The sequence below is a fragment of the Urocampus carinirostris genome, chromosome 17 (genome assembly GCF_059441175.1).
Source record: "Urocampus carinirostris isolate Australia breed hairy pipefish chromosome 17, RoL_Ucar_1.0, whole genome shotgun sequence".
NCBI classification, from domain to species: domain Eukaryota; kingdom Metazoa; phylum Chordata; class Actinopteri; order Syngnathiformes; family Syngnathidae; genus Urocampus; species Urocampus carinirostris.
The window spans coordinates 1046244-1073063 of NC_142365.1; the positions used below are offsets into that span (position 1 = coordinate 1046244).

General features: G+C 42.8%; 1 protein-coding gene across 1 annotated transcript in view; it reads right to left on the bottom strand.

The window, feature by feature from the left end:
• Nucleotides 1-956: 956 nt before the first annotated feature.
• The window catches only part of LOC148348876 (A disintegrin and metalloproteinase with thrombospondin motifs 15-like), a 29193-nt gene continuing 3329 nt past the window's right edge, over nt 957-26820 (bottom strand). Inside the window, exons 2-8 of the mRNA XM_088320827.1 lie at nt 19809-19941; nt 19560-19727; nt 13855-14138; nt 10341-10518; nt 9172-9344; nt 6302-6477; nt 957-2735 (exon numbers count right to left, since the gene is read on the bottom strand). Coding sequence (XP_088176953.1) covers nt 1958-2735; nt 6302-6477; nt 9172-9344; nt 10341-10518; nt 13855-14138; nt 19560-19727; nt 19809-19941 — 1890 coding nt within the window. The 3' untranslated portion in view covers nt 957-1957. The remainder of the gene's footprint in view (nt 2736-6301; nt 6478-9171; nt 9345-10340; nt 10519-13854; nt 14139-19559; nt 19728-19808; nt 19942-26820) is intronic.

Here is a 26820-nt window from a genome sequence, read left to right on the forward strand (position 1 = left end):
ATATGGATCAATATTAAGTCGCAAAGTCTTGCAACTAATGCAGCAGCCGCCGACTGGATTTTCCCTCGAAGGCGAAGTCGTCCACGGTATACATATGCCGGCGTTTCATTTCCCAGCCAATGTGTCAATCATCATTTGAATCAATCACTATTGGCTAAAGTTATTCAGAGGTAAAGGAGGCGGATCCTTTTTATCATTTACAGGCTCGCATAGGCAAAAGGGGCAAAACAAAGCCTGCAATTGGCCGAAAAAGATGAATGTGAATAGCAAGTTTGGTTGTCTACGGCATAGATAAAACATGTTTTACTATTCTGTATTTGTAAATATTTTACTCTCCTGGATTTACTACACTCACGGATATAATAGGACCATGGTTGCACATTATTATTGAACGCAACGACTTCGGTGAGCTACTCCGGCTATATATTTTCCCAGTATCTTGTTTCAGAGTGATATTGATGTTTCTGTGATGGGTCTTTTTTGAAATTCAACTCAATTCCAAGTGTTTATTGTCATAGGCACAGTAAAGTTGCGAGCGAAAAAGAAAATAGAAACTAAGGAATGGTTTGCATTTCTTGAATCCCAAGACATTAACCTTCCGAATGATTTTTGGAACGATGCATTTGAGTGACATCGTACAGACACTGTTTCCGTATATGTCTGAGACACGTATTTGCTTCTTTGCAAGCTTTGGGAATATCAAGGGGGTAATCAGTTGGACTGAACTATCTGACTGTTTTGTCCACGTTCCCATTGTAGCGCCTTATCATCCGGTGCGCCTTATGTATGGAAGATATAGGACCAAAAACTATTTTTTGGGGGTGCGCCCTATAACCCGGTGCGCCCTATAGTGCGGAAAATACGGTAATTGAAAGTAATCCAGTTAAAGTAACCCTACCCAACCCTGGAAGTTAGCATCCTCCAAAAACAGCAAAAAATCACTCAAAAACTTTTCAATCACGGCTTTATTTGGAATAAATATATCCAAACATTTGATTTGCATGTAAAGGAAAACATTTCACAAGTATTTACATGAAGATTTGCGCAGAACTGAATCAATGTATACATAGTATACAGTACAGCCCGTAAAGGTCACCATTTTCTTTTGCAATACAAAGTGCAAAAGTTTTTAAAAAAAGACAAATTTAAGTCAGACTATGAAAGCATCATTCCTGGAGCATGGTGTGGACGGTGTCGTGAGAACATACGTCAAAGATTTATAGGATTAAAAATAAGTCCACAGGAAAAATCTTGGGCAGAAAATGGGGCGTGAGATTTTTTAAAAAACAAAATCGATTGAGAAAAAATTAAAATATAAATTCCAAACTCTAGTTATAAAAATCCAGGTCAACTTTTAGCCCTTAGCTCGAATGCTTGATTTAGCTTGATAATAACTTTGGGAAAGTCCTCTATTGCCAGAAGTGGATCCAGATGTTTTAGTTTCAAACATACAGCACGCCTGTCGGCTGATTTAATCCATCCCCCTATAAATGTCTGAGTAAGTCAAAAAAAGAAGAGAGTTTTCAGGTCATTTCCATTAAAAAGTGTTGACGTTTTGAATAAACGCAATGCTCTCTTCGGCCACTGGTGTTGAGTTCGTATAGTGTGGTGAGTTGGTTCAGGCTTGGAACTGCATTCATGAATATCTGGTTTCCCTATTGTTTTTGATTACATGTGTTGGAAAAGATCCCTTGTCATCCATTATTAGAATATGTAGGCTGATTGATAAAGCCTAATACTGAAAAAGAAAGCTAACATTTTTGGTGTCGACGTTCTTTTACTGACCAGGCCCGCCTGAGAACCGAAAAGCTAGATCTAGCCCCAGAGCCAAACTGAGTTTGACATCCCTGGTTTACACAATGGGGACGATACTTGCACAAAATCTTTAATTGTTTCGTGATGCGTGTGAAAAAAATCTGCCGGCTCAGGTCCAGTAACGGGGAAGCATCTCACGTCCTTAGCAAGGCTTCAGTCTGCAGAAGTCCAGCTCCTGTGGTTTACGTAAGCCGGCACAATGGTTCCTGGGGAGCAAAAGTCCCGTTTTGGCTCTGCAGATCACCGGCCGTCTCTTGAAGCCTTTCCCGCAGGTGGCGGAGCACAGAGACCACTGGCCGGCGTGCCACTCGGGGCAGGGATCCCCGCAGGAACGGGTGGCGGCGGGTCTTTTGGAAGGGTCGCAGTTGGTCGCAGGTCTACCGTCCGTCCTCAGGCATTGCACCAAACGCCTTTGGAAACCGGCCCCGCAGGTCACCGAGCATTCGTCCCAGTTCGAAGACGTCCACTGCTCCCGGAGCGGCTCGTCTTTGCCGTAAGGTTTCCCGGAGGCGGGCTTGGACCTGGCCCCGTCCTCGTCCAACACGCTGTTGTGGAAATTTACTCGCTTGTCCTTGTCTTCTTTGGTGTTGTAACGGGGCTGGAAGTAGGAATAGCGTATGCGGGGAGGCGTCAAGTTGCCGGCGCACAGCACTTCCACCGTCAACGCCTCCCCCAAAGGAGTCACCGACCGCAGGGTCTCGGAAACGCCGGCGGGGCCGCTATAGTGCAGGAGGCTCCCCTTCACGATAATGTCTTGCTCGCCGGCGGACACCATGTAGTCTCCGTTGAGAATGTAGCGACCCTCGGCGTTCTTGACGGCCAGGTAGTTGTCGTCGCGCTGCATCCCCTGGTAGCCGCGTTGGCGGATGTCGATGTTGGTGGCGCCCACCGGTAGCTTCACCACGAAATTGTAGCCGTGCCTGCGTAGCAAAAAACGCAATGATAGATTTTAAAGACATTGTCCAAGCTGTTCTGGTTTAAGATTGAGCTCAGGTGTGTCATTTGTTGTTTAAGTTTTTTTGGAATGAGTGGAGAGGTGTTGTCAAAGGATAGTGGTGTGTTTGGACACGTTCTAAGGGATGGGCAGGGCACCCGTATGATGCGGCAGGGGTAAACCAGTAAAAGCTGTCGGGCCCTGCTGTTGAAAAGGAGAGTGTGTTGTGTCACCCAGACCCGAGTGACACGGCCGCTTTCTGGTGTCCCGTTTCATCCGGAGGGACGAAAGCTTGACCGACTTAGGTGCCGAGGTGCCTAACTTGTTTGGGTTTTGGGCATTTGGGTTGGCCATGGTCCACAAATGGTTGTGCGTGTTTTTTTCCCTTTTTTATTTTCTTTGTTATTGTATGTGTTTGTCTTGCTGTCGGTCACCCCTCTTGAGGGATATGACCAATGGAGATCGATAGATAGAATAGACGTTTTTTAGGCGGCAAATATCAAATTAACAAAACAAAGTGTTTTTTTAGTAATTTGCCAGGCAAAATTCAAAGTAACTTTGACTATGGACCTTGACTTATCATAGTACTCTTTTTCTATATTTTCAGTACTATAATCTACCCCTTTTTAGATAGGTCGGCTCTTGATATGATGGCTACTACTTGAATGAATGAAAACTTGATTTCGAACATTAAAATAAAAGCAGAACAAAAACAAGGACTCAACAACAAAATAATGTTACATAACATGTTCGAAAAGGGGTAGTAAGAGGCAAATGTTTCTATTCCCTACCCCTTCATCTTCCCTGTTAATTACATTTTAGATATCTCCTCTTTTGTGTCTAAATAGAACAAAATCTCACGGATATACATATTACATAGGTCGGATATCAATAATTATAATAAAAACAATAGTCACATATTTTATTCACTGATCATCGTAGTACCCATCTATTAAGGTTATAATGCTACTAGTCACTAAATATTGTGACACCAATGATAACAACAATAGCAATAATAACAGTTCATCTCATCTCATCTCATCAGCCGTACCGCTTATCCTCATTAGGGTCGCGGGTGGGGCTGGAGCCCATCCCAGCCATCTCCGGGCAGTGGGCAGGGGACACCCTGAACTGGTTGCCAGCCAATCGCAGGGCACACAGGGACAGACAACTCATTCGCTCATTCACACCTAGGGACAATTTGGACTGGCCAATTCACCTGAAATGCATGTTTTTTGGAACGTGGGAGGAAACCGGAGTGCCCGGAGGAAACCCACGCAAGCACGGGGAGAACATACAAACTCCGCACAGGAAGTCTGGAGCTGGATTTATGATATAATAATAGTAACAATAACAACAAAGTTAACTATAGTTGTAAACGCAGTATTTCCAATCTACCCCATTTTCTTCATCTCTGTATTCCCCCAGTCATGTTTTTTTGTATTTAAATCCGTAAATAGTTGGACATTGTTTGATCTGGTCTTGTAAATTGTTCCAAAGTTTGACTCCGCACACAGACACACACATACTTTTCCTGGTGGTTCTCACCTTTGGGATTAGGAATTCACGACAGCCCCTTAAAGTTATAATTTCCCTCTTTCCGAATGAATCATTTTTGGATGTTTTCTGGCACTATATTTTTTGTTGACCTTAAATAGCAGTTGTGCAGTGAAAGATTTTACTAAATCATCCAATTTTAAAAATTTGGACTGCAGAGAAAGTGTGCATATTGCTCGAGGGTCTTAATTTCCATCCACGATGTAAGCTAGTTCAATCTTATTCCCTGCTAGAATCCAGCAATACTTCACAAAAAGCTAGTTTCCTTTCCGCAAAATAAATTGTCTTTCTCTCTAACAAAAGCTATTTTTCAACCTCTAAAACGGGCATTATCTTATTCTGTGTGGACAGCTAGCCTCGTCTTCTTCTGTTCTGACGAATAACATAGTCTACTTCTTCGTATTAAACTAGCTTTGAGTGATTCTTAAATGCTGATCATAGTGTACTTCTACACAGAAAACGTGTTTCTTCTTTTTTTTATCTATAATCAGAATTGTCTTCTTCTAGGCTGAAAACAACATCTTCTATGCACATAATCCTGTTTGTATTTATTTAGACTAAAAACTGGATTTTTTAGTGAGTGTAAAATGCTAGGGTCATGTTCTTCTAACTCTTGACTAGCAACGTTATTGTCTCCTAAGTAAAAAAATGTCTCTGGCCAAGAACTAGCACCTTCTTTCACGCCTAAAATGTTCGTCTTTTATCCCTGAAACGTGTTTCATGTGGGAAACTCGCATCATCTTTCTCTGTAGGCTACTATTACTGTCCCGCTCTGTACTTAAACCTTGCGATGTCTGCTTCTGCATGGAAAACTAGCTGTCATCTTTTGAGCACTAAACTATCATTTTCTTCTCGTACACCTAAAACTTGAGTTGTCTGCTTCCACTGGACGGCCTGACAACAGTAGCTGGGAGACGGGCACTGAACAAGCTGCCGTCAATCATGGACAATTCATTCCATCCACTACACGCAATCATCTCCAAACAAAAGAGCAGCTTCAGCGACAGACTGCTGTCACAGTCTTGTTCCACAAACAGACTGAGGAGATCATTTATTCTTCATGCCATGAGGCTCTTTAACTCCACCCGGGGGAGTAAAAGCCTACATTAAACCCCACCCGTAGCACTATTTAAATACTAGTCTATATTAACACGTTACATTGGGTATTTTTGTATTCTATATCTTTTATTTCATTTTTCAACACAATGATACTACTGGAAGTGTGAATTTCCCTATCTATCTATCTATCTATCTATCTATCTATCTATCTATCTATCTATCTATCTATCTATCTATCTATCTATCTATCTATCTATCTATCTATCTATCTATCTATCTATCTATCTATCTATCTATCTATCTAAAGCTAACATCATCTAATTACGTGCTAAGATGTAGCATAGTGTTTTTCAACTATTACACCATATCGTCAGAAAAAATATGACTTATATTCCAGTGCGGTTATGTGTATATCATGATAACTGATGCAGGGCATCCGAGTCTGCCCCGTTGGCGTCAACAGCCACGGACCCTGATTGGCTGTTGGACTCTTTTTAAACTCCTGCCGTCCTGAAAACACTCGTCAGATCGTCTGCAAACCTATGCTCCCCGCTAGGCAAGCTTTTGTGACTCATCGACTCTATCCTGCCCTGTTTTCTGTCTGATTCCCAATGCCGACCTCTTTTCTGGACCCGTTTACGTTTTTGCTCCCCGGCCTCGGCCATCGACCTGTTTTGTCTCGCTCTCGACAACGACCTTCGCTCGACACGGAAGCGCCACTTCCGTGTTCCAGCTATCTGCTACCCGTCCTTTCCTCCTAAATAAAACTGAGTAAAACGAACGCAATTGGGTCCCGTCTTCGTTCCTGGTTGGTGACAGTATATATTTTTTCGTCCTGAAATAAGTTTTTGGGCGGAATTACGTGGTGTTTCAAAACATATAAAACAGAGGAGACATGAGTTTTAAAAATGCAAGCAGGCGAACATGTGTACTCACTTCGGCTTCGTGAAGATTCCCGTCACCTTCTTGCAGCTTTTGTTGTGACCTCCACAAATTCCGCACATATTAAACTTTTTGTTGGATCCGATTTTTCCATCGCACCCGGCCTTGATGCATTTTCCTTGAACGCACACTCCGGTGGATTCCGGCGAGCACCGGGTTCCATCCACGACCTGCGGTATAGACGACACATCGTAGCCAACGTTAGGAAACCATTCATTACTACTTCATTTCTGTCACTTTAACGTCGCGCGGTGATATTTTGGGATGGCTTCTAAAATCCGAGACGAGTGTATTTTCACAAAGCTGCGGAACAGGATGCGGTGTCAAACAGTGTTCCCCCTAAGCTGCGCGCGTGCGCAATCGCGCATTGCTCGCACATTCTCAGCGCACAAGAAAATCTGGCCAGCGCACAAAAATCAGGGCTCAAAATGACTCATTAAGAAGCGACTTAAGTCAAAATTACAGTGCATGAAGGTTAAAATACACGGGTTCCCCTGACGTTGTGTCCTAAATGCGGTATTTTCAAGTCGAGTCGAAGTGGAACGAAGTTGAGTAAAGTTAGTAGAGAACCGGCTTCTTCGGCTCGGCTCACTAAAAGGAACCGGCTCTTTCGGGTCCTAAACGGTTCTTCAGGTTGTTTTTGCTTCTTTCATCCCAACATGACCAAATATGATGTAAAATGATGCACAACATGACTTAAAGGAAGGGGGGAGTAGAACAAAACAGAAAAAAATACCAAAATGAAAAAGTAGTAAAAAGCTGAGAAAAAAGAAACAAAAGGAAGAGAAAAAAGCAGGAAAAATTTGGAAAAAACGCCAGAAAAAAAGAAAATAAAGAAATGTAGGAAAAAAGTAAATAGAAAAAAAAGAAAAAAGTAACAAAAAAGAAGAAAAAAAAAACACGGAATAAACATGACATCAAGTGAATCTTGTTGCCAACATTGTACTTCCACTCAAAAATGTGATTAAGTACAGTTCTGTATCGTGCAACCGACTCAATAAGCCCCCCAAAATGTTAATATTATGGGACAAAATATATCAGGAAATAAAAAGAAATAGAATTCTTGTGAAAGAATTGTTGTAAAAACAAACGACGTTTGTAGGCCGTACAACCTTTGCAATTGTACATGAGTCAATTCATTCAAAAGAGAAAAATCATTTTGCATTGCCGGAAACTCGGCAAAATGTCAAGTTTTGGACATTGTTTGATAATGAATTATCTTGCCACACTTGGGATTGCCATTGTTCACTGTTGTTTCAAGCGTTGCTCACCGACTTTGTGCGAACGCTCGGACCCCTAAGGAAATTTAGAAGGAACATTGGTGTCAAATCATATTCTGTTCAGATGTTTCGAAGGAGCACGCAGCTGCCTGATGATTCAATGCGACACGTCCCCCGAGTCTTCGTGTCCTCTTAAGTAAATATGACGTGGTGTGAACTTTCTCTCACGGCCGCTCGTATTCACTCCACGCCCGGATTATCTCTGTTTTCCTTCAGAGGCACGCATTTTTCCAAAAGCAGGAAAAGTTGAGCTAAGGTCAATGACCAGGATATTTCAGTTTCTCAAAGGTTTGTCAGGATCATCTGTGCCTGCTCCTTTGGAGCCAACTGCCTCAGACTCTGATTGGCTCCCTGTCCCTATTTATACCCTTTCCTATCCATCCCCTTTTGTCAATCCATCTGTGAACCTCAGTTAACACTAGGCAAGCCTTTTTTCGACCCTGACTCCCACCTGTTTTTTGCTCCTGTCTATCCCCTTTTTGGATCCTGACCACATCTACTCTCCCGTCCCGGCTTCGATCTCTTTTGGTCCCAGACCACGTCTACTCTCCTTTCCTGGCTTTCGACTCGCTTCTGACCACGTTTTTGCTCTTTTTTCCGTTCCCGACACCGCCATCGCTCGTCACGGAAGATCCACTTTCTCTTTCTTCCAATAAAACTTGTGAGAAACGCAACGCAAGTGGGTCCTGACAACACAGACCTGCTAATCAATGGGCTGATAAGGTAATAGAATCATCTGTTAGCTAAACATACGAACAAAACCCGAGGGGACAAGCATAAAAAGAGTCTTAAAACTAATAAAGCCAAAGAAACGACACAATGAAAAGAGCAGAAGGAAATAACGAAGCTGTTAAATTCTTGGTTTGGCATGTAAACGCGGATCTATCAAAACGCAGCTTTGACCCGTTTTTGAACCCGACCACGTCTACTCTCCCGTCCCGGCTTTGAACTCCTTTTGTCCCCGACCATGTCTACTCTCCTTTCCTGGCTTTCGACTCGCTTCCTACCAGGTTTTTGCTCTCCTGTCCCAGTTACCGAGCCGTTTTTCCGTTCCCGACACCGCCATCGCTCGTCACGGAAGGTCCACTTCCGCGTTCGGAGCGACCTGCTTCCAGCAATCACCAGATCGTGGGCGCAACCCTTTCTCTTTCTTCCAATAAAACGCAACGCAAGTGGGTCCTGACAACACAGACCTGCTAACCAATCAGCTGATAAGGTAATAGAATAAGCTTCTGAAATAACAAAGCTGTTAACTTCTTGGTCTGGCATGTAAACGCCGATCTATCAAAAGGCAGCTTTGACCCGTTTTTGATCCTGACCACGTCTACTCTCCCGTCCCGGCTTTTGACCTCTTTTTGTCTCCGTTTGACTATTTCTTTCCCAAGACACACTGGCTCTTTTTCAAACTTGAATAATAGTTGATCCGATTGTCCAGAAATGACAGGATTTCCAATTGTTTCAATAAAATACTTTCTTTGGAAACATGAAACATGTCCAAAAGGTTAAATGAAGCCCAAAGAACTTTCTCAGATAAATCTGAAAGTAAACATTAGTGATTAGCATAGCATAGAACTGAGGTCTCACCTTAAGCGCCATGACATGGAAGTATCCGGTCCCAGTGGCCCGGCAGATGAGTTTGCATCGGTCTTCAACACTCACGCCGGAGTACTTGGGGACCCATAAGGTGGAGGGGGCGATATGGTTATTGCTGAACCTACGGCCGTGGAATTCGCATTGCTCTTCGCGGAAAGTCTCGCCTGCGAACAGAAAAACAGAACTATGGTGAGGTACTGGAAACCTTTTTGGACCTTACGGAGAGACATCAACACAGGCCTCAAAATCAACGGCTGATCTCGGCCTAGTCTGAATAAAGTTGCAGTCTCAAATTTCATGAATAATATACTCTTTTTGTAATCAATGACAACTATTTTTTGTGTCTATTGAGCCTTCTCCCATCAGAGGGGCCAAATGGGTTTGGAATTGGGACAGGTGTGTCCAATTACTACACGCCAGTTCATAATTATATTAAGATACCTGTTCCCAGGCCATCCATTTTTACCATCTACATCACCTCTGCACTGTTTACCACTTACATTCTTGTTTTTTGGTGAGGCTATTTTGTTAAATGTTCATTAAATATTGGTTTGTTACTTTGTTGACAATTTTGTTATTAAATAACATTTTTTTAGCACGTAAGCACGATGACTGCTTTCCTGCGTTTGATTGTGCCGCAAAATCTGACAAATGATATTCCTTTCTGTTCGATTGAGATGATAGGTATTTAAGGGCTACTTTCCCACTTAGTGGTGGGCTTCTTTGCGATCACGTCCAAATATGGGCATTTCCAGAATAAGTGTAAAGTAGGCTTAAACGTATTTGCTCAAAGGTGTGTATTTCTAATCAGTCGTATGGCCCTTTTTGGCATATCCCAGTTTTCCTGTCTGTGTTTAAAAGTATTGGTATTGTCCCAGGGGGGTGGTATTTTCTCTTTGTCTCAAACATTTCACTCTTGTGACTGCAATGAAACACAGCGCAGGAGCGGGGAGGTTTTTCACAAGGAGGTAGATTCCTGGCTCCGTCTGACTTTCTTCTTCTCCAACTGCAGTTGTAAAGAAAACTCAACAAGTCTCCTGCCTGGTGTATTTTCTAGCGTTAGCCAACTTTTATAGATCTCCCACACGTAAGTGGTCGTTTTTGGACCCCACGATAAGGCATGAAAAGACAACAAGATTGTTTTTGAGGACGAGTCCAACCTGTATTAAGGCAGCGATTGAGATTGCAGGAGCGGTATTTGATCCGAGCCCCTTGGCAGTATTTCCCCCCGTTTGAGGGAAGCGGGTTGTTGCACATTCTTGTGGCGAGCTGGACGCCTCCGCCACAGGTGCGAGAGCAGAAACCAAACGTACCCCATCCACCCCAACGCCCATCCACCTGCAAAATACACAAACAAGAGAACAATCCAAATGAAATACTCATTAAAATACTTATGGTCATTCCTTCCATTTATTTTTTTCAACTCGGAGTCAATCACGATAAGAGAACAGTGATTTACGATGGGACGAAAAGCATTTCAAAGTGACACCCTAGTGGACATCTAAAGTGCAAAATTGGTCGAAACAGGTTTTGAAAGAACATCAATGTCAAACGTTGACGGCTTTAAAATGACCCAGAGGGCCAATAATTACCATTCTTGAGCTTGAAAGAGCACAAAAGTGCCTTAAAACTCAAGTTTTGCTCTTAATTGGTTCGGGTTCGCGCCCCGGCCGAGTCATTCCTAAGACTTAAAAAGTGGTCGGCGGCGCCCTCTGTTGGCTGCGGCTGCATCGGCTCGCTACAACGGGTCAGGTGCAATCGACATTTCGTTCTGTGTACATTGTTACACAGAATGACAATACAAGGAAATTATTATTATTATTATTATTATTAATTGCAGTATTTAGCCACATTTTTACCCAAGAACTCTGGTCAGACTTCATTTTTTTAACCGGCTTACACTCTTACGACAAAAACGAATGTCTGAGATCTTATGTGAACGGTGAAGAAGGACAAAATCTAGGTGGGCAGACTTTTTTTTTTTTTAAAAAATAAAAAACTCTGCAGGACTGAGTGCTTTGGTCGTGGAGTTTGATAGAGTGTGTAAGAGAAGGAAGCTTAAGGTTAATGCCGACAAGAGTAGGGTTTTGAGGTGTTCGAAAGGTGCTGAGATAGGTGGATTAGAGATTATGTTGAATGGTAAAGTTGCAGGAGGTTTATGGTTTTAAGTATTTGGGTTTGTATGTGGCAGCAGGCGCAGGATGTGAAGAAGAGGGTGGGTGAAGGGTGCAAGGCAATGGGTGTGCTAAACGGATTGTTTAAATGTAGACATCTGCGAATGGATGCAAAGTGAGGATTGTATGAAGGAATGGTGGTACCAACAGCGATGTATGGCTCAGAGGCATGGGGTTTGATCGTAAATGAGCGTTATAGGTTAAATATCTTCGAAAGGAGATGTTTGCGTAGTACGTGTGGAGTGGCATAATGGATAAGGTAAGGAGTGAAAAGGTAAGGAGAAAAACTTGCTGAGAGGGTTGATGAAAATGTTCTGAGGTGGTTTGGATATATGGAAATAATGGATGAAGGCCGTTTGACTCAGAGAGTATGTAGTGAAGAAGTTGTGGGAAATAGAATCAGAGGAAGGCCCTAACATGGTTGCAAGGATGGGCTAAAAGGTACTCTCGATGTAAAATTGCTTAATTTAATGGATGGAAGAGTGTGCGTTAGGGATAGATGTGAAAGGGAAAAATTGGTTAAGAATGACTGATATTGACACATTTGATGCAGAGGGGGTAAACCAGTGTATGCTGTCGGGCCTCTCTGCTGATGAAGGGTTGCATGGCACAGCAACTAAGCCCTTTTTGTGCTGTGAGCTTATTGTTCAGGTTCAGGTGTGGAATGAATGATTGGTGAATGTGAGTGTGTTCTTGACTCAAGCCACCCTCCACAGGTGGCTTTGGTAGATAGATAGATAGATGGATAGATAGATAGATAGATAGATAGATAGATAGATAGATTATTGTACAATACTACACCTAAAAAAAAACCTACTACTGTACTGTCAAATAATTATAAGCAGGGGGACTGTTTACCCAAAGGCTGTCAACCCCGCATGTGCCATTGTCAATTAATGGTAGTGAGGTGGAACTGGTCCATCATTCAAGTTTCTGGGTACTTACTTGTCAGCTGACCTCACATGGAGCGTCAATGCTATTGATATTCTAAAGTCAGCCAGACAAAGGCTCTACTTCCTTCGTCAACTCAAATCCTTCGGAGTCCGTCAATCCATTCTAGTCAATTTTTACGGTGCTATCATTGAATCAGTTTTAACGAGGTCAATCCCAGTTTGGTTTGGTCGCGTCAATCAAAAATAATTTTCAAAGATGGAATCAGTAGTGAGTACGGCAGAGGAAATAATAGGTACTGGCCTCCCGTCCCTGCAAAGTATCTACATCGATCGAACTAGAAAACAGACACTAAAAATTATAGACAATCCCATTCACCCTCGCAGGAACTTTGATGACCTGCCGTCAGGTCGCCGTCTTCTCTCCATTGCGAGCAAGACTTCACGTCTTAAAGAGAGTTTTTACCCTTCCGCTATCCGTATGTTCAACGGGAATTGATTTAGGTTATTACGTGTAGTATTATTATGCCAACGGCGTTCCTCCGACCTATTCTACACTAGTCTTGTTATTTACATATTCTTTCTTTTTAAACTATTCTATAGAATGACCTTGTATTATACACTACAATATCTTTTTTACTCTATTCTTTTACATCTATTATTTGATCATTATTGAGTGTTCACGTGACAAATGATTTCTTTACATACAGTGGAACCTGGGTTTTCAAACGCCTCTCAGTTGGAACAAATGGGAGTCCGACCCAAAATTTCGAGAAATTCTTGCTTTGCTGTTCGGTCAAAAAATCGGAGTTGGAACGCCGGTAATGCGTGAGTGCGTACGCTAGGGTGCCATGCTGAGTGGCGTACGGGTGTTTTAGCCCCTAATTATGCCTCCGAAGAAATTCAGTGCAAGCAGCAAAGTTGCTACAGGTGAAAAAAGAAAAGTAGTGCGTACAACTATTGCATTTAAGAAAGAAACGATAGCGAAATATGAAGGAGGCGTGCGAGTGTCTGATCTTGCCTGCGCCTTCTGCTGACCACCACAAAGGTAAGAAATCCTATTCATAATTATTTTTGTTATCCTTTTTTTTATTTTTACACGTTCATGTTAGCGTCATCTTTCGTACGGAAGATTACAATAATGCGAACACACGATTAGCCTGGGTTAGCATTGTGTTTACGTTGAACATTGAGGTAAACATTGAGGGTGTTGGAACGGAGCCCCTTTTCCAATGAACCGCTCACCACTTGTTGTGGAGACCCGGGTGCTAGATGACTTGTAAACGACCTGATTTTTTTTATTTTTACACGTTCATGTTAGCGTCATCTTTCGTACGGAAGATGACGATAACGCGGACGTACGATTAGCCCGGGTTAGCTTGATGTTTACGTTAAACATTCAAGGTAAAGATTCAGGGTGTTGGAACGGATTAAAAGGATTAACATTATTTTTAATGGGAAAAATGATTTCGGTGATTGAACAAATCGGTTTTTGAACAGGGTTCTGGAACGGATTTTGGTCGAGAATTGAGGTTCACTGTATCATGTTTATGGTTTATACTGGCTGAATAAATCAATAAATACAATACTATTATGTTTAAGTTGCTCACCTTGCGGGCTTGCTCCCATTTGGGGACGCAGACCCCCTGGTTGCAGACGTTCCCGGCCCCGCAGGGGGTCCCGTCCGCCCAAGGGAAGTGTCTGGTCATGCACATGGAATGACCGGTGGCCTTGCCCATGCACCAAAGGCGAGAGCAAGGCTCCTCTAAGTAGGGGCAGGGCTCGAAACCTTCGCCGTAAGCCAACTCGCACTGACGCTTCAGTTGGTAGGGGGCTCCAGGAGGTCCCTTGGGAAGGCTTAAGGGTCTCTGGGGATGGTCCAGCAAACAGTCCCCTAGAAGAAAACCTTCTCATTAATTTTTGTACACATTTTACTCCAGCAAATGTTCCCTATTTTATCACAAATACTAATTGTAGCAGATGTGCTTCTGAAAAACGTTTTCTGTGATCAAACCCCAAACGACCTTTTCATCTGTAAACTCAAAATTTCCCTTCCTTGCGTTAAAATGACATAATTACAGTTTAAGAATACTTTCCAATTGAGTTTTAATAGCGTAAAATGTTCCGCTGAACTCAAACTGGTCAAATTAAATCCAGATTCATTTAGAAAATGAACGGCACTTCCAGAATTTGAAGAAGAGTTGCTTGAAAATCACTAAAGATGGCCATCCATCAGAAACAACTTCTAGGAGTACTATTTGAAAAATCAAACCTTGGGTTAATAAAAAGAGGGACACAGGACAGAGATTGGTAGGTTATTTGTCACGATTACCGATATGCATGAGCTGCGCCCGCTCCTTTGTCGCCAACTGCCTCGGACTCTGATTGGCCCTCTGTTCCACTCCTAACTGTCACCTTCTGTCAGTCTGTCTGCGAACCTCAGTTAACACTAGGCAAGCCTTTTTCGACCTGTTTTTGCTCCCGTCTGTTCCCCGGCTTCGACCCATTTTTAATCCTGACCGCGTCTACTCTCCCGTCCCGGCTTTCGGCCTCTTTTTGTCCCCGACCTCGTCTACTCTCCTGTCCCGGCGACTGACCCGTTTTTTCCGTTCCTGACACCGCCACATCGCTCCCCATGGAAGTTCCACTTCCGCGTTCAGAGCGACCTGCTTCCTGCGCCCAGCGATCACCGGATCGTGAGTGCAACCCTTTCTCTTTCTTCCAATAAAACTTGAGAGAAACGCAATGCAAGTGGGTCTGTTCTGGTCCTGACAGTTATTGTGGTTTAAAATGCTCGCGTCTAAGAGACTCTTCTTTGTCTGAAAGGAGCAATTGAATTTAAATTTAAAACATGTTGCTCAAAAAATCCATAAAATGCCTTAGAGTTTAAATATCACGTTCATTTTGTATGGGAGGAAAAAACAATGATTAAACCACAGAAATACGACAGAATACTACTACAGGAATGCTAAGATAATAAAACAAAAATACTACGAAATACTACAAAAATATATCTACTAATACAACAAAATACAACTGAAATACTGTACTACAAAAAAATCCTTCCATAGAAATGCGACAAAAAACACCACAAAAATACTACAGTAATACAGCTAAATTAAATCTCCAATTTAGTGCTTCAAACAGGTACCTATTATATTATTTTGCTTTTATTCTGAAAATAAATACTCGAAAAATACTACTAGAGTGACACTATAATTGTGATGATTACTGATGCGGGGCACCTGAGTCTGCCCGTTGGCGCCAACAGCCACGGTCCCTGATTGGCTGTTGTACTCTTTCGAAACCCCCGCCTTTCTGACATCACTCGTCGGATCGTCTGTGAACCTACGCTACATGCTAGGCAAACTTTTGTGACTCCTGACTCTATCCTGCCCTGTTCTTTGTTTTTTTCCCATTGCCGACCTTTTCCGAACCCGTTTATGTTTTTGCTCCTCCGTCCCGGCCATTGACCAGTTTTTTCTCACTCTCGACATTGCCTTCGCTAAACACGTACCCGGCGATCTGCTACCTGTAAATAAAGTTGAGTTAATCGAACGCAAATGGGTCCCGTCTCCGTTCGTGTTTCGTGACAATAATACAGGATTCCTACTGCAGAAATTCATATTCAGATTCAGATCTACTTTATTGTCATTCTAGTACCTGGTATACAGAACGAAATGTCGATACATCTGACCCGCACAATTTCCTTGAATGTACAGATATAAATAAAATGTTGTATTGAGTTGGAGTATTGAAGTACTAATAATATACTCAATAATTATAGCTATGTATAGTATATAAAGTAGTGCAAAGAGTGCAAGAGGAGCAGCTCACCAGATGTGCAAAATGGGCAGTCAGGTAAAGAAGTCACTATACAATAACAATAACAATGGAGTACGGTAGTGCAGAGGAGAACAGATGTGCAAAGGAGTGGCTAGGTACTGAAAAGAAATGTAGTAAAGAAATACTACAAAGGTACATCTATAGTTTTTTAAGTGTGCCTTATAGTGCGAAAATCACGGTCATTCCGAATGGGAGAAGAAACTACGATTATACCAAAAAAATACTGCAGAAATACTACAAAACATCTACCAAATACTACAAACGCGAGAGAAGAAAAGTATGATGAATTATACGACCACCAAAAGAATAATCTCTACTTGTCTGTCAAGAGACAATTAACTGCGGTTAAAGGGGCCCCTTAAGTTGCCCCGACATGTCTACATTCTCCAAGCGACGCTGTCACTCAAGACTTATGATGTGAAAAAAAAACTTTAAGACCGAGCGTCAAAAAATGTGTGTGTGGGGGGCAGTGTTCCCTCTAAGCTGCGCGCGTGCACAATTGCGCACTGTCGCACAAGATAATCGAGCCAGCGCACAAAAATCAGGGCTCAAAATTACCTATTTAGAAGCGACTTAAGTCAAAGTTACAGTGCATGAAGGTCAAAATACACGGGTTCCCCCGACGTTGTGTCCTAAATGCGGTATTTTGAAGTCGAGTCCAAGTGGAACGAAGTTGAGTAAAGTTAGTGGAGTATGTCGAGAACCGGCTTCTTCGGCTCGGCTCACTAAAAAGGAACCGGCTCTTTTGGGTCCTAAACGGCTCTTCAGGTTGTTTTCGCTTCTTTAATCCCAACATGACCAAATATTAAGTAAAATGATGCACAACATGACTTAAAGGAATGGGGGAATACAACAAAAAAGAAAAAAATACCAAAATGAAAAAGTAGTGAAAAGCTGAGAAAAAAGAAAAAAAGGAAGAGAAAAAAGAAGTAAAAATTGAGAAAAAAAACTGAAAAAAAGAAAAGAAAGGAATGTAGGAAAAAAGTAAATAGAGAACAAAAAGAAAAAAGTAACGGCTCGGAAAAAATAAACACGATGAGATTTTTTTTAAAGGAATTAAAAAAAAAGTAGAAAAAACACAGAAAAAAGAAGAAAAAGTTTGTGTTGCATTCAAATCATTTCCAATGATATCAAGTGAATCTTGTTGCCAACATTGTACTTCCATGAAAAAATGTGATTAAATACAGTTCTGTATCTTGCAACCGACGAAATAAGGCCCCAAAAATGTTAAGATTATGTGACAAAATAGATCAGGAAATAAAATAAAACGGTGTTTGTAGGCAATCGTACATGAGTCGATTCATTCAAAAGAGAAAAATCATTTTGCATTGCCGGAAACTCTGCAAATGTTACTGGATGTCAAGTTTTGGACATGTTTGATAATGACTTAGTTGCCACACTTGGGATTATGGTTGCTCACTGTTGTTTCAAGCGTTGCTCACCGACTTTGTGTGAACGCTCAGACCCCTAAGGAAAATGACAGGGAACATCGGGGGGGACCCTCCTTCAAAAGCAAGAAATCGGCGTCCATTCAACCTGCAGGGGAAGCCCCGGCCGGTAAAAAGCCATTTTCTCCCAACCACGGCGGTGATGCTCCTCCAAACAAATCCCCCAATTAAAGACAGATGTGCAAAACTTTGGAAAAAGAAGAGCTCTGCAGTCCAAAGCAGCCCGATTCCCTTTTCGCTCTTCTGGGGAAGGCCAAAACTCAGTCGGGCATGTAACAGACGTGATTGTAGCGTTTTGGAGATGAAAAGGAAGTACGCAATAATAAATAGGTGAAAATTTGCCGTCCTTCACCGCAAACAGAGTCGTCATTCGCCACCAAACATGTGTTTTGTGAATGTGCTCATCGTTGAAATATTTCAGCGGTGAAAGCCTCGCCGTGCCCAAAGGGACGATAAAACAGGTTGCGTCCAATTTTGCTTTCCCGTTCGTCTAAAATAGGGTTGGCAAACTGCGGCCCGGGGGCCACATTCGGCCGGCGGCAGGCTTTTTAATCTGACGTCCTTTTCTCGTGGCCAGATTCGAGCACTTTTCAACTCCTTTAAGGACGATTTTTCAATTTATCCAGCACCAATCAAAATAACGTTTTTTTGTATTACAGTCATCCCTCGGTTATCAATGTTAAGGGGGGGACCAAAACCACCCGCGAAAAGTGAAAATCCGCGAAGTAGCGACGCCCCTTCAAAAATGCTTAGGATGTATTTATTATTATTTTTTTTTTATTATTTTATTTTATTATTATTATTTTTTTAGACCCGGTAAAGGGGACCAAAACCACCCACGAAAAGTGAATATCTGAGTAGTAGCGACGCCCCTTCAAAAATGCTTCAAAAAGAAAAAATTACAATTTATTATTATTATTTTTTTAGACCCGCAAAGCTCTGAACCCGCGAACGTGGAACCGCGAAGTAGCGAGGTCCCACTGTATTTGACATTTATGACTAAAATAATGACACTATCTTGCTGCTAGCACATATTTTGTGCTATTTTGCGCAGTTCCTATCTATGATCTTGTCACGGTTGCCATGGCGCCCAATTGGTCCCCGCCGTGTGGTGCCGGGTTCTGTCACGGTTGCTACGGCGGCCATTTGGCCCTGCCCATGGACAGCAGCTGAAACTTCTCCCTGACTAGTTAAACACTGTCTGTGAGTTGACTGGTGTCGGAGTGTCTGCGAAACTCCTGCTAAACTCTGTTGTGATACAAAAAAAAATAAAAAAAAGACTTGATACGTCAAGCCTGTGAATCCCCGTTTTTACCCGTGTTTTTGCTCTTGTTTTTGCTCTTGTTTTGCCAAGCCCTGTGAATCCCCGTTTTCGCCTGTGCTTTGCTCCTGTTATGTTCTCGCCCCGATCTGTTTGATTTCAATCTACCTTTGCGACCAACGATCCCCGGATTGAGTGTGCGATCATTCCTCTTCTCCCCAATAAACTGTGAGTGACGTTACGCGAGTGGGTTCTGCTTCCTGTTTCCTATCCTGGTCCTGACAGATCTAGGATCGTTTGGTGTCAACAGACTGCTATAAACTGAGATAAATTCTGCTTCAACAATCCACGCGCAGCTTCAGTACGTCACACTTGTTTACAAAGACGGAAAAGGGCTTTATGGGAGTTGGCTATTATTGGAGTTCAATACAAAAAAAGACAACGTCTCGGGGGCATTAGAGGTTCAGTTTTCTTGCCAAAGGACACTTTGAGAACTGAACCTGCGACCTGCTCTACCTCCTGAGCAAATGCTGCCCAGGTCTCCAGGCCAAACGTTTTAACCTAATGATTCCACTGAATGTTTGCTACTCCTCACATTGTTTGGAGATGGATGTGGTCCTATCTATAAACTAAGATCTTTTGGTTGCAATGGACTGCTATAACCTGAGATAAATTCTGCTTCAACAATCCACGCGCAGCAACCCCGAATGTTTGCTACCCCTGACATTGTTTGGAGAGGGGCGTGGTCCCGGAGACTTACCCTGTCCCGCGTCCAGAAACTCGGTAATGATGGCGGCACTGCAGGGCGACCAAGGGCTGTTGCGGTTAACCTGAACGAGCGTCGGCGACATCATGTGGTTATCCGGCAGCTTTCCAAAAACGTCCTCGCAGGCCTTCACGTTGTCGTGCGGCATGTTGAAGACGTGTCCTGCGGACCGAGGACAGGGGGACGGACGTCTGTTAGGAACGCTCGGGAGGAACAGGTTTTATGGGAGCGGGCGTGGCTTACCGAGCTCGTGAGCTGTGGTGAAGGCAGAAGCTAAGCCGTCGTCTTCGATGACGGAACAGCTCAGTTTGGGGTTGCACATGGTGCCCACGTCGGCCATTCCCAGGGTGTCGCAGGTAGTAGACCCGCACAGGTTCTATAAAATTAAAAAAGAGCTTGAAAAAGTTGGACATATCGGACTATGGCAGGCATGTCAAACATACCGTCCACAGGATCCGCCCTAAAATTCCGAGTATGTCAGAATAAGAAACGAGTCTCTAAGTAATTTCTATCAAAATCATTTGAAATAAATGGAAACCAAATTCTATCTCTGACTGCTAAAGGGAGGAGTTAAGTTTGTGTAGCGTGGTGAGTTGGTTCAGGTGTAACATAACATCAAAGTCGAGCGGCAGCCTCTCCAGCAGCTCCGTGTTATTTCGTTTGACAACTACACTTTGGATGAATTTCTGTCCTATGGTGTTGGGTTTTAACGCACAAAAATGCATTAATTCGAGGAATCAACTCCTTGACCTGAAGATTTCTCGTGCCGGCGAGGTGAGGGGGCCCTATTGTGGCTGCAGAGCCGGAGCTAAGGTGAAGGCTAAGCGGCTAGCGGTGATATAAGCCTTCGGTACTGTAGGAAATATGAACTCTCTACCAAATAAGACCGACCAACTGGCTGTGCTGGTGAAAAACATCAAAACGTACAGGGAGTGCAGTTTGTTGTGTTTTACGGAAACGTGGCTCACGTCTAGCATCCCGGACGCTAACGTGGAGCTACCCGGGTTCAGCGCTGTTAGGGCAGACAGAGACACAAAAGCCTGCAGGAAGCGGAGAGGAGGCGGACTCCCTATCTACGTGAACACGAGGTGGTGTAACCCTGGGCCTGTAAACACAAAGATTTCCATCTGCTGCAGGGACGTCGGACTTTTGGCCTAGCGTGTGATGTCATCCACTCCGCTGTGGCTAAACTACAAACACAGCACCCCGAGGCCATCCTGTTAATCTCTGGGGACTTCAATCACATGACTCTGGATACAACACTGCCTGCTTTCTTTATTTTTTTTTATTTTTAACACAAGGATACTGCTGTAAGTGTGAATTTCCCTACAGGGATGAATAAAGTATCTATCTATCCATCTAAAATGAATGTGGTAGATTTGACCTCGGACACATGAAACACAATCCGTCTCCAGAATACTAAAGAATGTAAATTAACACGAAGTGGCAAAACTTTTACGAAAGTGTAACTCTATTGGATCGTTGGGGAGGTTTATTCAAGCACTAAGACTCAAAATCAAGCAGCCATAGACCAAAATTCTGGTCTTGAGTCAAGATATGTGTTTAGTTTAAATAAAAGCGGTAAAGGTAGTTTTGGAAGGTATGTAAATGTGTTGAATTTAGAAAAGCTCTCCTATCACATGAGATTATAATATATAGAGTAGGTTACTTATGTAGGCTGAATGATAAAGCCTAATATTGTCATGATTATCATGCACTGTGAGTATGTGAAACTTGAGTGCCATGCCCAATTTCGTTGTCACAATATGTTAACCCATTTTGTAACAATGACAATAAAGGAAGATTCTATTCTATTACTGATTTTGGGCACCTGCCATGGATGTTGGACTCTTTTGAAACTCCCGTCTTCCGAAAGGAACCTGTCGGACCGTCTGCGAACCTATGCTCTCAGGTAGGCAAGCTTTTGTGACTCTCCGACTCTATCCTGCCCGGTTGCCTGCCTGATACCTGCTGCCGACCTCTTTTCTGGACCCGTTTCTGTTCGACCTGTTAGACCTGTCACTTCCCACCCGTGAAATCGATCCAGCTGATCTTCCCTTTTGTCTCATAGTCACGTCGTTACACCCCTAGTTTAAAGGTATATTCGGCGTAATGCCGTTGGGTTTTCTCAATCAGCAAGTTGGCTAAGCTAATACCTGAACACAGACTGAAGTCAGGAATGGACATGGTTTTTATCAGCTGTGCACAAATGATGGCGGGCGAACGCTAGCTTTGCATGAACTACCGTATTTTCCGCACTATAAGGCGACCATAAAATCCGACTTTTTTTTTTTTTTCAAAAAGCTGACTATGCGCCTTATAATCCGGTGCGCCTTATATATGGATCAATATTAAATTACAAGGTCTCGCAACTAAGATAATGAGCCACCGATTCTATTTTTCGCGTAGAAGAAGAAGTGCGCTGTGCATACTGGGAAATATTAAACAACGATTCTCTTTTATTTGTGCGTTTGTATAAAGACCCTGAAATGGCTCCTATTAAGAGACACGCTTACAGAGTTTAAACTCAAGGCGATCGGTCACGCAGTAGAACACGGAAATAGAGCAGCAGCGAGAGAGTTCAACATTAATGAATCGATGGCAGCAAGTTCAAGTGTCAGTACAATAACTATTTGAATGAAGGCAACAGCGCTGGCACGGGAACTTAACATTAAAGAATTCAGAGGTGGTCCTACTTGGTGTGTGTTTACGTTTTACATTTTACAGTTATTATGTTATTGCTTTATTGTTATTGTTTTGCACTTGTTGTTTTTGCACATTACGAGTGTCACTATATTACGATTGCACTAACGTTTCATTTACCATAGCAGTATCGGACGTTTTATTTGCGTGTCGACTAAATGGAGGAAAAGTAAAATGTTATGCCTTGCTGTTGTTCAAAGATGTTAAAGATGTGTCACGAAATTGCTTTACCTCAGAGAAAATAATAAAACAGCTGTTTATTCATTTTGGGAGTGAATGAAGATTGTGGAAAGCTTGTTTGTTATCTATTAATAAAGTTTGACTGACCTATCCGACTGTTTTGTTGACATTCCCTTTAGCGCGGCACCATCTAACGGTTGCATAACGTAACTACATCCTCTACTGTAGCCAAGTCAAGTTAAGTCCCATTTATTTATGACGCCCTTAATCACAAAAATGTCTCGAAGGACTGCACAGGATTACAATTACAAAATTGCACAATTACCTGATCTTAAACCAGCATGCACTTATAGCGCCTTATAATGGGGTGCGCCTTATGTATGGAAAAAGTTTAAAAATATATCATTCATTGAAGGTGCGCCTTATAACACGGTGCGCCATATAGTGCGGAAAATACGGTACTTTGACTGAGTTTATTTGGGTTGTGTAAACTTTCGAACTCAACTCTTGAGTGTCGAAACAAACAGGAAATTATGAGAATAGCAGAAATACGGTGATGGCAGCTTGCACTCTTCTGGGAAGGCTTCCTACGAGATTTCAAACCGTGTCTTTGGAAACTTTTGTCCGTTGGTCCAGATGTCTGAGGTCAGAGGTGACTCATGTTGGAAGCAAGAGAAAGCCTGGCTAGCAATCTGTTCTACTTCATTCCAAAGTTCGGCGCCCCCTAGAATGGTTCTGCGCAAAACGCCAATGTATTCCTTGGCAACTTTGTGCATACAATTGACTCAAAGCAGGACGAGCTTCAAATTTGTTTGTTAAAACCTGTCTGTTCAGCTAAATATTTGTTTTGTGTTCTTCTTCGCGTCGCCTTTCCCTTACTGGGATTTTCACTAGACAAGATAGAAAACCATCACAAGGGAATCACCGCAGATTTTTTTAGCTAGCTTCACGTCGGTTTTAGATCAGGGGACGGTGTAATAACAGTCTGTAGTCTGTGCAGCCCTTTGAGACTTTGTGATTAAGGGCCTCAGAAATAAACATGACTTAAGTGATGGGTCTTTGGTAGCATGCTGTCCCATGTGATGTCATGCGACTGCGTTTTCCTGAAGAGATGTTTCTAAGAGTTTTTTTGAGTTGTCAGCAGACAGTTCCAGAACCTAATCTTAGATTCGACTGAGCCTCCTAACCACAGGACCAGTACACAATTTTGACCGCACAGAACCGCCCAGCCGCCTACTCTCGTCTCTCAAAGCAAAAATGTCTTACTATAACTATGACAATGTTGGAACGAAAAAGGAAATTCTTGTTTGGTTTAAACCCCTCTGAATGTCTTCATGAGTTCTGTTTGTGTCATCAGTGAGAAAAAACGTATGTCAAGGCAGACGCAAACATCTATCTATCTACCCTGGTCATATCCCTAGAGAGGGGTGACCAACAGCAAGACAAACACATGCACAAAAACAAAAAAAAAGAACGAAAAAGTAGCAAAATCACTAAAAAAAATGTGACCATGGCCGACCCAATTGTCCAAACAAGTCTGGTTTACCCCCGCGGCATCATACAGGTGCACTGCTCGTCCCTTAGAACGCGTCCAAACACCCCACTATCTCATCTCATCTCATTATCTGCACCGCTTATCCTCAGTAGGGTCCTGGGGGTGCTGGAGCCCATCCCAGCAATTATCGGGCAGTGGGCAGGGGACACACTCAACTGCTTTCCAGCCAATCACCCCACTATCCTTTCACATAACACTGTAACACAAAAGGTCGGGTCAAACAAATCCCCTTAGAGTAGATGATTCAAATTTGGGCCTGAAGCAGGAAAACCCTCCACAGCATTTTTCTTCATTATTTCTCCAGTCGTTTTACAAGGTTTGTTTTTTTTGGTACCCTTCATAGCAAAACGATATCAACTCGGGCAATCGGTATCAATCCCGTCGGCCTCTGGCTTCCTATCATTTCACGTCAGACTGTTTCTAACGTGCGTGACTCCCCATTTCCCGTAAAATAAAAGGCTTGTGCGAGTAACATCACGCGTTTGGGTCCTGATCCTGTTCTGGTTCATGACAGGTAATCATTTCTTTTTTCCAGTTTTCTTCTCTCTTGTTTTTCTCTATTTTTTTGCTTCATTTTTCGCCCTATTAAGTCATTGTGTGCATAATGTTACATAACAATTGGTAAAATATGGATAAGAGCCGGTTGAGTGCCGAAAAAGCCATCTCTTTTTAGTGAGCCGAGCCGAAAGAGACGGTTTTTCAAAAAAGAGCTTGCACGGCAACATTGACGTAGTCACGTAGATAAGAAAGGTCCCATAGGTAGGCGTCCTAACCGTGCTGGCATAATTAGGCTAAACCATAGTTGACTCTCTATAGTTTAATGTCTTAGTGCAGTGTCGGAAAGTCATGAGAACAAGTTTGCGGCCACCAGGGGGCAGACAACAGTTGCCTGCCCCATTTTTCCCCACTTGAAACACAACACGACGACTCATCGCAAAAAAAAACCCTAGTTGCAAAGTATTAAGGATTGATTATCAGAATATATAACAGAACGACACTTTAAATTTAAGTTTATTATCAATCTACTTATAACATTCATTGCATGTTCTCCCTCTGCTATCAGTATGTACCTGTATTGACTCATCTTCATTCATGCAATGTTTGCGTTGCGTCGTCTTCTACAAGCCACGTGAACTCCTCTTACCACCATGCTTTACGTTTTGTAGCGTCATGCATTTTGTTAGCTTCTTTTGAATCTTTCTTCTATGGCTGAGGTTTTTGGCTTGATTCCTAACCACCTCTCCATTTTTCTTGTGTTCTCCGTTCCGTCTATTTTGGAAAATGATAGGCAAATGCATGACTTTATAACGCTCGGGAAAGTCCGGAAGCACAGAGTTATTCGACGCAGGCTCCTGATTGGCTGCCGAGTATGCAAATTGCTAAACGAACCGAAATTCTGAAATTTCCAAACTGAGGAGAGATTTTGAAATCGTTTTGAAAGTTGTACGCCTGACGGGCGTCCGGGCAGACCTTATATCAGACACTGCTTATGTCATGTCCTGCACGATTGTCATGGCGCCCAGCTGGCCCCGCCCCTTGACACCGGCTGAGACGCATTGGACTGATTGCTTTTGGAGTACTTAATCGCTCCTTTCGGGACTGCCCATTGCCAGTCCATTGCTTTACCTTGTTGAAGACCTGTTCATGCCTGTTTGATCTGAGTCATGCCTAGTTTGTAATTTTGATGGCCTTTGAACCTGTTTTGTTTTGTTTTTGGTCCGTTTGTGTGTCGGACAACTTTTCTTTCCTAATTAAAGTGACGGATCGTCTACGCAAATGAGTTCCGACTTCCTGCTTCCCGGCCCGTTACCTGACTGCTTAGTGATTATTACAATAATTACTCGTTTTATCAAAGCAAACTTCTCCCTTGACCTGAGTGTTTAAAGTGAAAAGACCAGAAACGGCGAAGTTGACTGACCTACTTCCCACATCTGTCATCTCGTTTTTGCCACGGAGGTGCCTCGCTGTAACGTAAACACAATTTGCAAATTGAACCCGAGACGAAACATGTCAGTGTTTCCATCTTGAAAACCAGCAGGCCCTCTGGCATTTGGTTTTGATCTAGAAGCAAGGTTCTTCTTCATTCGAATAACTCCAGCCACGAGTGACTCAGGCTAAACCTATTGTGAGGAAAGACGCAATAATCGAGTCGTCCTGAAGGGGGCCGGAAAATGAAGCGGTGACGTGGTGTCTACGGACTACAGCTGTGCGCAAGTGACCACGTTGAGGTTTCCGACTTGCGCAGCTGCAAGACGGACCGAAAAATTGCAGCTGGGGCTGTGAGAACGTTCTTCTCGGGATGCTACTTGTTACTGCTGAAGTTGCAGGGTCATCTACCGCCAGGGTTGGCTAGGGTTACTTGAACTGGATTACTTTCAATGACTTTTGGATGACTCCAATTCCAAATATGCTAAAAAAGACAAAAGAAACTCAATATGACTCTCAACACGTGGTAAGCTTTCTCTCCTGGCTTTGATCTCTTTGATCACCGGCAAAACATAAAATAAAATGCCACAGAAACAAAATGAAAATCAATCCAAACAGTTTGCCAACATCATTTTTGCCCTTCCATGTGTTCCGTTACTCCCCAAGCCTGCACAAAATTCAGTCATTTTATTCCTATTTAGTTTCTTTTGTCTTTTATTAGCATATTTGGTAGAGGAGTATTCCAAAAGTCATTGAAAGTAATCCAGTTAAAGTAACCCTACCCAACCCTGTCTACCGCTCATTGTTTTGACCTGGAGCCCTAATTTGGACACCATTTTGTAGGGAAAATAGTAGACCCCCGGGTTACACTGTCGCCCCCTACCCCCCAAA